Source organism: Nilaparvata lugens, chromosome 3 (assembly GCF_014356525.2).
Source record: "Nilaparvata lugens isolate BPH chromosome 3, ASM1435652v1, whole genome shotgun sequence".
Lineage (NCBI taxonomy): Eukaryota > Metazoa > Arthropoda > Insecta > Hemiptera > Delphacidae > Nilaparvata > Nilaparvata lugens.
This window is the reverse complement of record NC_052506.1, coordinates 16,783,091-16,799,978: the sequence shown is the minus strand read 5'-3', so window position 1 is coordinate 16,799,978 and position 16,888 is coordinate 16,783,091. Positions and strand designations below refer to the sequence as shown.

The window sequence follows — 16,888 nt, the reverse complement described above, 5'->3', positions numbered from 1 at the left end:
TCGGAGATACAAGAACCTAACCTCCAAAATTTATGCTTGAAGCCTTTTACTGTGATGACACAACAACGTATAACGTCATGTGCATCATGCATGTCCTACCGTTAGTGGTCAGCCTAAAGCATGTAGGGGTACCAGGAATGGAGCCCGGGCAAGCGACCTAAGTGCAATAATGCAATATTAGTGTAATCAGAACTATTGCCCTGCATCCCAGCTCTAATGTAATATGGGCCCGAGGACCGAGTCACAAGGCTGGGACACCAGGTCTTCAAGCTGGTGGCAGCCAGAAACAAGATTTTGGCGGCCGGCTGGTGGCTCTCTGGCTACCCAGACTGGTGGTCTAAAGAAATGTGAACCTTATTGTGTTCATTAGTCTACACTATAGAGACACCAGATTTTAGCTGCTGGACACCAAGTTGGATGGGTACCACCGTTGGTACGCCATTAGTGGTTACCACCTTTGGTACACCATTAATGTCTCACTGGTATCCTGCTGGTATGGCTTGCTTTACACCAAGATGTTTGTGTGATTACGGAATGGCGCCGGCTTTCAAGCTTTTATCATTGCTCTTATCACGTCAACAGTAATATAGTGGCACCAGATTTTGTATGTCTGAATGGTCTCTCACTCGGGACACCAGACGACACCACTGGAATACCAGCTTTTCGTGAAGTATGGAACTTCTTAAAATACATTTAGGCATATTGCTTATTATACTAGTAGTTCTGTGAACAGTAGACCTCACGCAGTATTCTCATCCACAAGTACCTGATTGAAACTATTGACCTTATGGTAATACAGCAATAGACTGGCTTCTCCACACATTTGTGTAATCACTTGTCAGCTGATTTATGATGAATAATTCTATAGTCTGATTTTTACTCTAATATTGGCGTATGAAGGAGGGTCCTTTTTCCTTTTATATTATCCTTGAAATGCAAAATTTTCAAAAACCTTGTATATATACGTCGAGGCGCGATTAAAAAAGGAACATACCTGTCAAAAAATAGGATTAAAAGCTGTTATTTCAACAATTTTACACTTTTAAGAGCGTATATCTCGAAAACTGTTGGAGATATCACAAATCACCACAGAACAAAAATATTGTAGAGAATTTATCAAGCTTTATTTCTAAATAGCTAGTCATGTCGGTTGAACGCATTTTTCTCAAGATATGAGCGTGTAAGCAAAACTTTGAAAAATGCAACTTTTAAACCACCCTCATCATTTTAGCACAAGGGGTAGGGATGGGGACTTTTGATATGTTCACCCCCTAACTGGTCCCAACAAAGCTGCAGAGTCAAAAATTGAAGATCTCACACTCAACACTGAAGCTGCTGCTACAGTCGTGATCAGCATGGATTTTTCCCATCGATATTCAAAAAGTTGAAGGAAAATGTGTTTTTTAAACTAGTAGTTCTGCGAACAGTAGACCTCGCTCATGAATAAAACTTTCAATCTAATGAGAAGGGCCAGTACAATAAGTACAGAATATTGTGAAGATTTAGCCATGTCATCTATTATTTTCTCCATTGAAAGTGCTAGTGCACTGTTTGAAGGGACACTGGACTTATCAAGGAGGTAACTTCATATCAAATACATACAGATTTTACCTTTCAAATGAAAAAGGCTAAGAAATTGTCAAAAAACCACAGATTCATTGATACTTAGAAAGACCGGTTTCGGTCTTTATCATAAATTGACAATGGTGTAATCACCGAAACCGGTCTTTCTAAGTATCAATAAATATGTGTTTTTTTGGCAATTTCTTAGTCTTTTTCATTCAATATGAATAATTACCACAATATCAACTTCTCAACTACCCAAAAAGAAAAACAAAATTAACCTTTATACCTTTCCATACAAATTTCTCTCTACAACTGCAGTATTGGACTCCAATACAATAAAGATTTTTTTAAAATAATTTATTCAATTAATTTGATGAATCAAATTAATAAATATAATAAGATGATTCAATTTAATAATTCTATCTAATCATAATTATTCATTTTATAATGATATATTATTAGAATAAGATAAAACAATTAGTATCATCTACAAAAAAAAATTGGTAGGAACGAGATTTGAACCTGGGTCCCACAGTGTGAGAAGCCACGGTCTAACCAACTTGGTCACCATGTGCTCGTAACAATAGATGCGAAAAAGTATGAACATGAATTGCTGTATCTTCAAAGACACATCCTTTCTGGATTGATGTTAATTTAAGTTTTTTTTAATTACAAAAAAAACCAGAGGTCTTATCAAAAATCGTTACACATACGTTTCTGTGCCTTGTTTCAAAGAACTTGCATACCAAATTTCATCAAAATCGGACAATAGCTGCGATTGTAACTGCGGTACAAACAAACAAACAGACAAAAGCCGATCGAGTCGAAACTAAGACCTCAGCTTCGCTTCGGTCAAAAATGTCACATCTTATAGAGCGGATATCTCGAAAAGTGGAAGAGATATAGAAAATGTTGTTTGATCAATATTGTAGGAAATTATGTGAGCTTTAATTAAATTTCTTATAGAACAGTCATGTCTGTGAAATCCATAATTTTCGAGTTATATGCGAGAAACCAAAAAATGGTTCCTTTGAACCACCCTCACCCTCTTAGCACAGGGGGTAGGGGTGGGGACTTTTGATATGTTTACCTCCTCACCAACCTAAACAGAACTGCAGGGTCAAAAATTGTCTTCCAAACTTTCTCCTCTATACCCTTTGTTGAGCATTCATTGCCTGGACTATTCACTTCGCTCGGTCAAATATAGCACACAGTGGCATTTGTCATTTTTGAGGGTGGGCTGCTATGTATAATGGTAAAAAATCGAAAAATCAGAAATGATTGGGCTGTGGGCCAAAATGATAAAAGAGTCACAGTTTGATATCATTTTAGTTGGAACACCCAATGGAGAAAATTGACAATCAAATGCTATGAAACAAAAAAAAAAAACATTGAAAACTGTTGAAAAAATACAATTTTTGTCTATTATGAGGGTGAGGTTTCATTCGTTCGTAGTCGGTACTGAAGTTTCTGAATACTGATTTCAAATCAGCAATAAATTGAAGATGAAACGGGATTGGTTTGGAACTTGTTGACTGGTATCTATGGTCTACAGAGAGCGGGGAAAATCACTTTCTTTTCTCTTAATCTGCAGGCTGCTTCAGCCCTCTATCGTTTCCAGAAACGGCTGAATGCTAATAGCCAACGACCTGGTATCGCTACAAGGTTTAGGTTTAGTTGTCAGCTGGCAAGTGTAGCCGCACCAGGATAGGCTCAGCATTTTGATGAATGCATCAAAACTATTCCCAATGTATATCTACGTCATTTTCATTTCATCATCCCAAACATTTACATAATTACATCGCAATCATGTACGTCATTTTCATTTTAAATGTCACCTTACATTCTCACTGTGTGTATACACAATGTAAGGACCGGATTTACAGAATGAGCAGCGAATAATCCTTGCACATAAAAGACCGCTCACCTTTGTTTTGACGCATACCACATCAAAACTTGTCAATTCAAACAACTAATTCGACTGCAATTCGTTTTGAAAAAATTCTTTCAATAAAATAAAAATATTATGAGCTTCAATTGATCCATTATAAAATTGTTCAACAATAATGTTTAAGCCTTTGAGCAATAATTTCTTGAACTGAATAAGGAGTTGATAAAGTGAGCCATTATGATACAGCATTAGTCAGAACAAGAGACTTTGATACTATTCCAACTCCTCAAGTGTAGACGTTAGTGCACAACAAGCAGAGGCCTAAACCCTAATGATTTCAAATACCCTCTCATTACTTATGTTCGTTGTTTGGCTTTGCATTCAATTCGTGTTCACATTTAGAAATTTTCATAATCGAATATAATTTGTCACCTGGTCATATGGGACATATATATGATTCATATATTTATCTCATATTGATCAGGATTTTGGAGTTTTAATTTACGAAAAGTTTAATGAACGGTGTTTCTGCCTTTGAACAGTTTTGTCATCGACAGAAAGATTTGTTTATTTCACTTGTTATCAAAATTATTGTAGTTACTCTTTTGTTTTTCATAACAAACGTGCTCGGCTCGTGCGACTGATAAAAATATGTATTTGAAATGGCTTCATGTTTGGCATTGACTGAGTTATATATTAATTCCCAAAATTTTACTAGTGTGGTGGGTGAGCTCGTTCGTTAGGACTGAGAGTAAAAGTCCGGCTGTTCTGGTGAAGGGGATAGATTTTGTTCTTGTTTTGTAATACAGTTTTCCTGTCACAGTTCGGGCAGTTTAAAGAGAATTGTATTATTGAATAGGAAGGGATCTGAACCCATTTCATTAGATCAGTTTTTTTTATTTTATTTTTCATTAATAATTAACGTCGCGATTAACCAGTGGATGCCAAATTTGGGGGCCATTATCATAAAGGTAGGTGACTACTGAGTCATTGTTTTAAATTTTCCATAATCACAACAAAATTTAATCTTCACTAGCAGCCAAGCGAGTAGCCCTAGAAATATTCATATATTTATTGTTATTTCATAATTTATAATTATAATTCTAATTTTGTACAAATAATTTATTGTTTTGTTTTAATTATCAAAACCAGTACGATCATATCTTGTTTTTCACTTCCCCACCCTTACATACTCGGTGAAGGCACATATTGCTTACATAATTGGTGGAGGCTCAAAGGGTTTTTAATCCAGCTTTTAAAATTTGGACTTTTCCGGTTACCTCATTGAAGATTCAATTTTTGTGGTTGCATTTTGCATTATTAAATACCGTATATGTTTTTTTTCAGTGAAATTATGGGTGACATAGTTGAGTTTAAACCTTATGGGGCTGTAGAAACAGCTTGTAGGATGAATTTCGAGGATTTATTGAATTGGAATATTGTGGAACAAAAAATTGATTGCTAATAATGGATTTTAACGGATGGAGAATGATGATTATAATTGAACAGATTAATTTTGAGATTCACGATATTGGAAGATTTACGATTATTGATTTGGAGATTTTGAATTGTAAAAGCTTTGGCAATTGAAGATTTTGTACGATTGCAAGATTTATTATCAATTCTTATTAGAAAGAATTGGATATTTATGATGATATGAGAAATTGATGATTATTAAGATATGATTGAATAGGTTAAATTATTATTATTGAAGAGATATTTGAGATATGGAGAATTTATGATTATTGAAACCAGATTAATTGGAAATTTATTATTTATTATTGAATAGAATTGGATTGGAACAGATTAACAATGGAAAAACTTAGACCGTTACTATTACCGAAATTTTTTGATGGAAAAGATGAAGAATTTGACATTGATGATTTTTTCAACTATTTTGAAAAGGTTGCCTTAGCGAACGGTTGGGATGAAAAAGATAATTTATTATACTTGCGGTTTTGTTTGAAAGGAAGTGCTGAGAAATATTTTGACGTTATTGAGAATGATTTGACTCGACAGGACAAATTTGAATATATGCCAGTGAAAGAAAAATTGGTTAATTTCTATCGATCTCCTCTCAAATTGTGGAAACTAGAAAAGGAATTAGATACTTGTAGCATGAAATTTGAAGAAGATGGTAGAGATTTTGTAGCACGAGTCTTATCCCTATGTAGAAAAGTAGATTCGAATATGCATGAATCTCGGATTATCAGGATAATTTTAAGAGGTTTGTCTTCAAATATATTTGAAAGAATTATAATGTTATCAAATAGTACTATTGTAGAATTGTATAAAAATATTGAGAAATATGAATTATCATGTCAGTATTTGAATGAGTGGAAATTTGGACAGGTGCAAGTAATTAATGATATTATGGAACCAGAATTTGAAGAACCATTGGAAATCGGAAATGAGTTTGAAAATGAGAATTGTTTAGAAAATGCTATTATCTGTGATGATTTTGATTCTTGTAAATATTATGTTTCAAATGAAGTGGATGTATATTGTCATGTTAGTAACTTCGAGATTGAAAATGGGTTGGATGGAGTTCTTATTTGTAATGATTGTGATTTGAATGAGGAAGATATAATTTACAAAGAGGATAAAGATAGGGAAATGATTAAGGAAGAGTTATCAGATTTATCGGAAAGTGACTTGGATTATTCTTTTACGATTGATAACAGGCCGTTTGAACATTTTGTGAACTCTGGTATGCGTAATGATTGTGAATCTAGAGGAGTCAAGATGCATCAGAATGTTAGTCTCGTGAATAATAGGACTAATAGAAAAAGAAGACGTAAGAAATGTAAAGTTTGTGGTAAACAGAATCATTTTACGCGGAATTGTTTTTACAACGTTAATTATGCTTATCGGGTTTATAAAAGGATGCATAGAATTTGTGAAAAAGAAGGCTATGATATTAGAGTGTGTTCTTTTGATGGCAGAAATAAGTTTTCGGAAAATGCTAGACGTAAGAAAGCATATTTTACTGATAGGACACAGGAGTTAGTACTAGGCATATTGATGAAAATGTTTTAGACGGCGGTCCATCAAATATTGATAATTCAAGGAATGAATTAGGAGGTTGTATAGTCACTGAATCAGGTTCTACTTTGGAAGGTGTTAGGCACAATGGGATATATGTTAGAAGAAACTATTCTAATACTGATGATAAGAAATATTCAATCTCCCATAAACACGAGATTGATCTTGTAGATATTAAAATTAATTATAGCCAGAAATGTGGATCAGCAAATAATGGTTTTGAACGAAATATTACTGACTCATGTTCAGAGTTGAAAAGTGATGTAGATAATAAAAGTTTTGTTAACAAGATGAATGAATCAATTATTGATAAACAAGAACCAGGCCATGGAAGTAGTATATTGAACCGATTACAGAAAAAATGTGAATCAGCGATTTGTGTAAACGGTGAAGGTGAAAATACAGAGTCAGATTTGAATTATTGTAATTTTCTAAAAGATATGAAGAATAATAGAATTGAAACTGATGGAATTTTTGTTAATGGGAGTTCGGCAGAGAAATATGATGACATAATTTTGAATAGTTTGGAAAACGTGTCCCAGTTAAGCGTTAATAGCGATGAAATATTTATTGAAACAATAATTCTGGAGAGGTTTGAAAAACGAACTCAGACTCAGCAGACTCAGCGAAAGTATTACATGAGACAATATTGCTAGTAGAACGAGGCCTTTTAGCTGATTTGCAGTTGTCATTCAATGAAGAACGCTGAACTGTTTGGGACTAATACATCATTCGATGTCAGATAAATTGAAAATAATCATTGTCCGATATGAAGAATTATTAATATTATGTTATTTGGAAATATTATGAGCTAAAAAGAATAATGATTAGAGTAGAATAAGATAATTAGAATAGAATTTTTATTAGATTTTGATATTTTTGCTAATAATGAACTTTTCAATTTTGGGATTTTATGATTTTTTTTTCACTGAGCTTGTAGGTAGTGATAATTTCAATCGTTTATGTCCAATAAAATTTTTCGATTAGGGCAGTAGTTTTCGAGTTAGGTATTTTCAATAATTTTCAAAATTTTCTCTTTGGGGTTTTGTGATTTTTTTCTTCATATAAAGTTTTGTTTTAGTATTTCGAAACATATTCTGGAAATTCAATGTAATTCACCGAACGAATCTGTTGTGAAGGAAGTTTTTCAAACGACGATTTTGATAGCGTTTGATATTGATTGACTCCTACTAAATTTTTGCTCTACTGGCTGCCAAGAGGCGAAATTATCGAAAAATTCAGAAATCTCCAGTTCATGGAAAACAATTTTGTGAATTTTCGATTTTTTTTTTCGGGAATCTTATTTTTTAGGATGAGTACATTCAACTTTGTTCTGTGAAAAATTTTGTTTAGAGCAAAGGGTTTTGAGGTTTTTCATTTTATAGTTTTTGTTGGTGACCTTGTATAGTAGCAAAAAAATTTTTTTTTTGAATTTAAAGATGAATTTTAGGTCATTCGCTTGCATTTCTAAAATGGGATAGGATATGTGAAGTAGATATTTTTGAGATATTTGAAGGTTCGTGAGTTTTTTCAATAGGTAGTAAATTTTCGGCTACAGTCAGACACGGATTTTGAATTTCGCGCGTTTCTGCTGAATAGTTATCTACTGATTTTGAATTTCGCGCGTTTTTGCTGAATGATTATCTGCTATTTTTCTATGGTTTATGTTGGGATTTCATTTTGGTTTCATGATATTTGATGGATAGTTGTATTCTACATATATTGGATTTTGGTTTTCAGTTATAAGTGGTATTCGTTTATTCCGATGAGTTCTTTTTTTTACGATTTATGATGATTACAAGGTACGCGGCGTATCTTGATTGTTAGTCTAGAAATTTCAGACAAATTCGGAAAAAGTCGATTTTCGAAAAAAATTTATTGCAGTTTCATATTTTCTTAGCATAGATTTTAGCATTGCGATAATTATAATTTTGTTTAGGGCAAAGGGTTCTGAGATATTTCACTTTAGAATTTTGGCCCTTTGGATTTTATATTTCATTATATTAAGGTTATGAATAAGTTTTATTGAAATATTTTCAAGGGTTATTAAAGGTAGATATTTTGTTGATAGAATTCATGAATTAAATATTTGAATTTGTTGTCATAAGGTGTTGATAATTAAGGTTTAATGGTGATAGTCATTTTTTTAAGTCGTATTTTTTTGAAGTCATGCGCTATATTAAAGTCCCTAAGAGAATTTTTGTAAATATTATTCGTAATTATTTATCATTTCATCATTGTTTATCAGAATTGATTATAATATTTATGGATTTATCATCCAGTGGTTGAATAATAGGATTATATTTTATTTATTTGATCTGTTTTCGATGGGGTCTTATGATTTAAGCCTATAATTATAAGTCCTCGTAAAATTTTATTAAAGTATTATTACTGATTATTGTTGCTGGAGGTGAAGTCCATATTTTTCAATGGTAATATAGACCAAACTTATTGTCCATGGGTTATAATAAACGGTTATAGGGGAATTTTTTAGCTATGGATAGCAGAGTTTCAGTTTTATACGTTTATATCTTTGAATTGAATTTCGTTTTATAATTTTTTCTCAGTATAAACTAATGATTACTATATTCTTGATTATATTTCATGATAATATTTGAGTTTCATTGTGTCATGGTTCTAATATTAATGGTTTTGAGTAGGAAAATTTTTCTTTTGGCACAATAGGTTGAGTTTAGGGCTTATTATTATGGTTGAGTTTCTATTTTCAGAAGTGATTTTTGGTAATCATTGTAGAACCATGTTTTACGATATAGAATCAGTTATTATAGAAGAGGGTTTATTATTCCATGGTTACATATTTATAATTTTAGGGTACAGTTACCTATGAAAATTGGTATTTGGCTGGGTTTTACATTTAATTTCACCAGTTGCATTATTGATTTTGTATTGATTTTACAGTTATGATTACCATGTTATATTTCATAGTCATTATAATTATATCTTAGTTATTTCAAATTATGGTTATTCCAGGAAAATGAACAGGAAATATGGTTGATGGATAGTTTACCATTTTATGATAACCAAATGGTCATGTTTCATTCACATAATTACATATTCTGATTACATGTTACATTTTTGTAATATAACATTATCACTGATATAACTTTCTTTTTTTTTCTCGATAAATCATGGTACGTTTTAATATTTGGTGCCACGAAAAAGTACAGTAATGTAATTCATTGTTTTGTTATTTTATTTTTGCGTTTGTACTGATGTGACCTACGTTAAGAAAGTGCAATTGTCACGTATTTTTGTTTAGTTGTCAATCTTGTTATTCATATCCAGGGCAAGGTCGTTCATTGAGTGACAAACGTTGTTATTGATACTTTTAAACGTTCACTAATAGAAATTCATAATGAAGCTGTTATAAGACAATTATATTTTTGATGGATGAATATTTTATTCACTTTTATTTTGACTTGAATTTCTTTCTCAATAAAAATATAACTAGAGTATAAGTTTCTTATATTCTGATGATTTATTGTATGATTGTGATTTTGTTTTCATATGACTCATATATTGTTCTGATTTCAGAATTGTTCCAGTATATATATATATAGGCCTATGCACTTCTAATAAATTGTATCATTTCTAGGTTTCTGATTAATAATATATGCTAACCAGCCAGTCCAGTTGTTAATTGTAATATTCACGTCGAGTTTATTAATATTATTGTAAACGTTTCTCTTGATTTTTTTTTTATTACGATTCATTTGCGGTTGCTTCAAAGTAGAGTTTTTTTGTTTGTAAGAGGTTCTGTTACGCATAAACATGTCAATTATGGTACATTTTGCGTCATTTCTCATTCTCACGACTTTCACGGCGCAACTGGAGGCAGTCAGGGTCTTCGCGGGAGTTTTCTACAAGGAGCTACGTCACGCTGTAGCGTATGAATCATCGGTTCCACTAACATACGAGGTAGATTTCCCGGCAGCTCAGCTCGACATCTTGCAGGCGGAAAGGGTGTTCTGGCCTAACTGTCAACAAGAGGATTGCAGTTTAGCGGATGCGGTAGAAGTTTTGTATAATTCTACAAACGGAATTCTTCGCAACAGTCATGCTGCTTTCAACTCTTCAATTCGTTTGGGAACTCAAGCTTCACGAAAGACCAGAGCGATCGATGTTGTCGGCGATTTTCTTCATTTTTGTTGCGCAGTCGCGACGGATGGGGAACTTCATAAGCTGGAATTCAACGAAAAACATGTAGCTGATCACCTCAACGCATTCCAAGGGTTGGTTGCAGACGACCACAAAGATTTAATTCGGATTTCTCGCAACTTGAGGCAGTTTGCTGGAAATTTTTCTCAGCAATTTCACGATGCGTATAGCAAATTAACAGACAGTATGAGATTATTCGTACAACAGAATGTATCGGAGGAGAAAACACTGTTCACAAACCAGTTATTAATTTACATTTTTCACCTCTACTCACATGTAAATATTTTATCACGGCAGGAATTCATAAATACTGCGAAGGAACGCTGTGATAAAAAGCTTTTACCCTTTTCGCTGGTACACCCCAATTTCAGATCTCTTCAGATTGGAGAAAGGATATAAGTCGAAAGGACACCAGTTAGCTATACCTCTATCGGATTTGCAGCGATATTTTGATCTTCCACTTACGACTTGCGTGGTGAAGGAGAACTCCATGGTGCTTAGCTTAAAAGTACCGTTGGTCAGCATCGGCGGACAGTTTCAATTGCACAAGTATGTGAGGACACCTATGTATTTCGACGGCCAGATTTGTCAGCTTCAGCAGCAGGATTTCGTTTTGGCGCGGAGACAGGAGGACGGTGAGATTCAGGTCATCTCGGGAGATCATCTCTCTTCTTGTCGGGCACAGGACGATTTCTTATGCTATCTTCCGCGGCTGGTGCATGGAGGACATATGTCATCAAGATGTATGCATCACTTGTTTGCGGCGACAGAGCTGAAGGACATCCAACAATATTGCAGTTTAAGCTGTCGTCCAGCTAAGCAGGAGTTGGAGATCGTCGAATTTTCGCCTTCGGAGTATATCGTCGCGAATATACAGGCCAACACTACAGTCACTTGCGAGGGAGGTTCGTTTCATCATCTTCAACCTATTCTGGGAGCAATGTATGTGGTTTTACCCTGTCATTGCGAGATTTCGGTCGGCGGGAGAATAATGGTGAGAAAGACTTTTCCGTGTGACGCAAATGTTGATAAACAACCTCAGGTTCTCCATTACTTACCTTTGCATTGGGTTAAGTTTAATTCGTTGAAAATTGATGTTTTGCAACCGCATTTCAATCCTAATTTTGTTAATTTTAGCGAAATTTTAAAAACTGATATAGATATAAAGGTTCCGGAATTTACAGTTCAAGACGTGATATCGTCAGATATATTTCACAAAGTAGATCTTCCAAATTCTTGGGGAGATGTTGTAAATTCATCTAGTTTTGTTTTTTATATATTATTTGGCTGGTTAGGGTTTTTAACTTTATTCTGTGCATATTTAGGCATCAAGTTGTATGTGTGTAAATTTTCTGCTGTAACGGTAGCACAACCCAAGATACATATAATCGATAGTTAGGAGTTATATAGTTACTTTTTGATGGATTAACTGGTTTATTGTTTTTTTTTCTTGCCTATATAGTTATGAGTCATAATGTACTTATAAAGTTTTTTTTTTCTCTTCTTCGATTTTTATTGCAGTTTTGAAGTAGTTCAATGTTGATTCACAAATAATTATTGTCAATTGAGATTTTCTTTTCATAATATGTTGAATATTCATGTATATTAATGTGTATAATATTGAAAGTTAGTTTCATATATAATCAATGTTATTGTGCAGCATAGTTTCGTTTTGAATTTGATAATTTAGTTTGAGTAACCTACCTTTCTATGTAAAAGTTTGATTTCAATGTATAGTAGCATTATCAAGTCAATCAGGCACACGTTTGTTTCCCGAGTATATTATTTTGTTTAATCATTATTTTTTTTGTTTTTTGTTCCCCTCTTGACTACAGACTCAGGGACGAGTCTTTCAGCGGGATGGGTGATGTGTCACCTGGTCATATGGGACATATATATGATTCATATATTTATCTCATATTGATCAGGATTTTAGAGTTTTAATTTACGAAAAGTTTAATGAACGGTGTTTCTGCCTTTGAACAGTTTTGTCATCGACAGAAAGATTGTTTATTTCACTTGTTATCAAAATTATTGTAGTTACTCTTTTGTTTTTCATAACAAACGTGCTCGGCTCGTGCGACTGATAAAAATATGTATTTGAAATGGCTTCATGTTTGGCATTGACTGAGTTATATATTAATTCCCAAAATTTTACTAGTGTGGTGGGTGAGCTCGTTCGTTAGGACTGAGAGTAAAAGTCCGGCTGTTCTGGTGAAGGGGATAGATTTTGTTCTTGTTTTGTAATACAGTTTTCCTGTCACAGTTCGGGCAGTTTAAAGAGAATTGTATTATTGAATAGGAAGGGATCTGAACCCACTTCATTAGATCAGTTTTTTTTATTTTATTTTTCATTAATAATTAACGTCGCGATTAACCAGTGGATGCCAAATTGGGGGCCATTATCATAAAGGTAGGTGACTACTGAGTCATTGTTTTAAATTTTCCATAATCACAACAAATTTAATCTTCACTAGCAGCCAAGCGAGTAGCCCTAGAAATATTCATATATTTATTGTTATTTCATAATTTATAATTATAATTCTAATTTTGTACAAATAATTTATTGTTTTGTTTTAATTATCAAAACCAGTACGATCATATCTTGTTTTTCACTTCCCCACCCTTACAAATTTGAAATTGGCAGAATATAAAACCTCAAGCTCTAGCCATGAATTCAAAAAGAAGATATCTATAAAATATTGGAAATAAAAATCGAACTAAATTCAAAGTATATTCCATAGAATAAATTTTGTTTATTTTTACATTACACAATACACAACTTGATACAATAGAACATCTTTATAATAATAACTTAATGAATGATAGATTACAGCATTCACACCTTTTACCACATATTTTACAGAAATATGGTAGAATAACAATCAGATAAAATTTATATAAACAATTTACACTAGGAATATCTAGATGGAATTTGAATAAAGATAACAAAATAAAAATTACATTGAAACAATATATAACATTTTCTTTACAGGATATTCAATTTAAAACAGTACTGTAGCATGTATATTGTGTCATCCTAAGATGATAAGTCAGGTGAGAGAGAATGATGATAAAAATAATTTTGGATTCTTGAACATTCATTACAAGTCTTACAATGAGCATTACACTCTTGATTGGATTATTTTCTTTTGTTGAAAAAATATAAGTAATAGTGAACTGCAAGATTATGATGGTATTGTCAGGAGCTGACATAGCCTATGTAGGTTACAAAATGCGTACTGAATTATGCGATTGAATTATAAAGAAGTGTTACATTGATCATTATCATTTTTGAGCCTAGCAAGATCAATGAAAATCTTATAACTCTTATAAATCCGAGAAAATGATTGATTATTCCCATTAAAGTTGTAGAATAAACAATAAATTAATCATTATTTTCTGTATTCTCAGCAATATTCAGCCACGTTCACTTGATATAAGAATAATCTTCAATCTGAATTTTAACAATTAGAAGGTTGTTTAGAATTTTGTGATCAACTATACTTCAACTAAATTGAATAGTTTAAAATCCTCTATCAAGTAGCCTACAATGACTAGCAAGTTAATTCACATCTTAGCCTGACTTGGAATATGGAAGATTAATAATATTCAATTCATAATAATTGCTAATATAAATAATTGACAAACTGTGGTAGAAGTTAGGGATCACTAGGTGGTGCCAACTGCGGCAATGAAGGCAACACTGCATCTCCCACGTTCAACAGTGATGACGCTGAACCTGATTAACACAAAAAAATGAATTGCTTATTCAACAATATAGAAAATTGTGAGTTAATGAGTTGTTAACTCGTTCTGGATCAAGAAATAAATCGCTCAAACAATAATACTCAAGTTCTCAAGTAAATTGACTACAAGCATTTAATTTTCTTGACAAAGATGTTATGTTGTATCACCAGAGTAAGCGCTAAACAATTTTTTCTAGAAAACAAGATTGATGTTCAAAGTTGTCATTAAAAAATGGACATGATTATCTAAACATGTAAGTTACGTGGGGCAAAACCAGTTGATCCTCCCTTCATTTTAATTAGTACAAGTATGGAAGGGGATAATACAGGATGGATGATATTATACAGTTATTCACATTATTAATCAATACTATTCAAAGCAGAAAGGAGAGACACCCACCGTCAAATTACCTTTGTGTATGAGATATTAAGCCGTTCTCGGACTTTTCACCCACTCTGTATGTGATACAAGTTTGATCAGACAAAATATAAAAGCCCATAAACATATAAAATACATGAACATAATTGGCAGCTCACTTGCTAAACAAAACTTTATGAGGAACGTAAAGATTCCTCATACTTTTAAATTTGAAAAGAATATCATATACAATATAAGATTACAGCTGATTATGTGCTGAATACGAAACTGCAGTCATGTTGTCATTGATTCAAGAGGAAAATAGACAAGAGTAATTTCTCACTGACATAAGCGGAGAAATAGTATTACTGACCTGCATTTGTCACGGCAGGCTGCATGATTGTGTTCTGAGGGACAGGCATCAATTGCGGCTGGAGAAGAAAAAAATTGAAAATCAACAAAAAAATGTGAGTACGATAATTATCAAGACAAAAAACTGATTTTTGTAACCAATAGTACTTATAATCATTTTTGAATAATAGCTTTCGTGAGAATGAAAACAAATTATCAATGCCCAGAATTTTCAGTTTCTTAGATATGAAACTCACACTAGGCATAGTAATTATAAAATATTCAGGAGAAACAATAACAATAGAATATTGCTTCAATATTGACTTGATTCTTGAAACTTTATCAAGCACGTTATTTCTGCCGATAAAATATTATAATTGTTTACTTCTTAATGTATACTATAATAATGGAAAGAACTGGCTTATACACGTACGGGATTGGAAAATTATGTTCGACGCATCATCCCGTCTGAACTACTGGACTTATTAACTTGAAATTTTGCATATAGGCTAGATTCTTAATTAACCGAGGATGGTTAGAGGCCTATTTTCAATTCTTCATGATTTTATTACGTCTAGTTTTCAGTTTGTCAAGTTTTAAAATAGACTCTTGCAGAGCACGGGTTATCTGATTCAATGAGTTTTATTTAAGCCGCCAAAGTACATCAGTACATAAGCCAGGTCAAATTCAACATTCATTATAAATAAAATACAATATACAATATCAGAATACAATGTCACAGCTTTTAAAAAGTCCAGTGTCCAATAATAATTGTAATGACTATTTCCACAATGTCCAACGTCTATTAATCATATAATATTTCCACTTCTATTACCAATATAATATCATATATTATGTCTAATTTAATGTATGTTACCCAAGTAATAAAGTATTAGCTATCAAAATAGCATCAACAAACAAGTAAAGTAAATCCCAAAGGTTATTCCCCAGTGCTATCTGCTAGTGTAAAATACACTTTCAGAGAAACTACAGAGGAATGGAGAGAGGAAAAGGAACTGAAGAAGAAGGAAAAGGTTTCAGTGAAATGCCTAGGGGGAATTGTTCAAGGGTAACAAGAAAAGGAATTGGGTTGTAGGTTTGGATGATATATAGTGGCATCAATCAACTCAATCTATTTTTCAGTACGATCAGTCTTCTCCTTGACACAATTTCAGTATGTTGAGACCGAATCCAAAAATGATGAAATGATTCCCGGTAGCAGGACCACTTACCAAGTCTTGGTAGAAGAACTGAGCTGAGGAGATGATCTTTGAGGGAGGATCAGACACGTGGGCAAAGCCAGAATAGACCGGAAGTGGAGTGGGGGTGGCTTGTGACTGCTCCAAGTTGGCAGCTGCTGGGGGAGCTGAAGGTGGGGGGCCTATTGGTGTCGACACCAGCTTTTGCACCAAATTAATGGAGAACATAGAACAAGAACAATGCAAACACTCCCATTAGCATATCACATCTTAAAAACACTGAGCTCAATACACAGAAAATACACGTCATTAAACAGAAACCTAAAACTTTAGAGCATGAATCAGATGAGTTCCCACACAGCAAGGTTGGTTGATATATTTGAGGGATCCTCAAAAAGTAATGATTTGCAACCATGACAGAATCGTTCAAATAAGAATATTATCATTAATATTTTGCGGTTCCTGAGAGCTGTAAGTATAATTCAAGGGTTGTGTGCACAGAAAAGCTCAACTCTAATCTGAAAGCTAACTCTATATCCAAGCTCTGTTT

General features: G+C 33.1%; 1 protein-coding gene across 3 annotated transcripts in view; it reads right to left on the bottom strand.

The window, feature by feature from the left end:
- Window positions 1–13,413: 13,413 nt before the first annotated feature.
- Window positions 13,414–16,888, bottom strand: part of LOC111050660 (Golgi-specific brefeldin A-resistance guanine nucleotide exchange factor 1) — a 64,019-nt gene continuing 60,544 nt past the window's right edge. For all 3 annotated transcript variants that reach the window (XM_039423089.1, XM_039423088.1, XM_039423090.1), the window contains exons 38-40: window positions 16,372–16,539; window positions 15,162–15,219; window positions 13,414–14,423 (exon numbers count right to left, since the gene is read on the bottom strand). In XM_039423089.1, coding sequence (XP_039279023.1) covers window positions 14,344–14,423; window positions 15,162–15,219; window positions 16,372–16,539 — 306 coding nt within the window. In that variant the 3' untranslated portion in view covers window positions 13,414–14,343. The remainder of the gene's footprint in view (window positions 14,424–15,161; window positions 15,220–16,371; window positions 16,540–16,888) is intronic.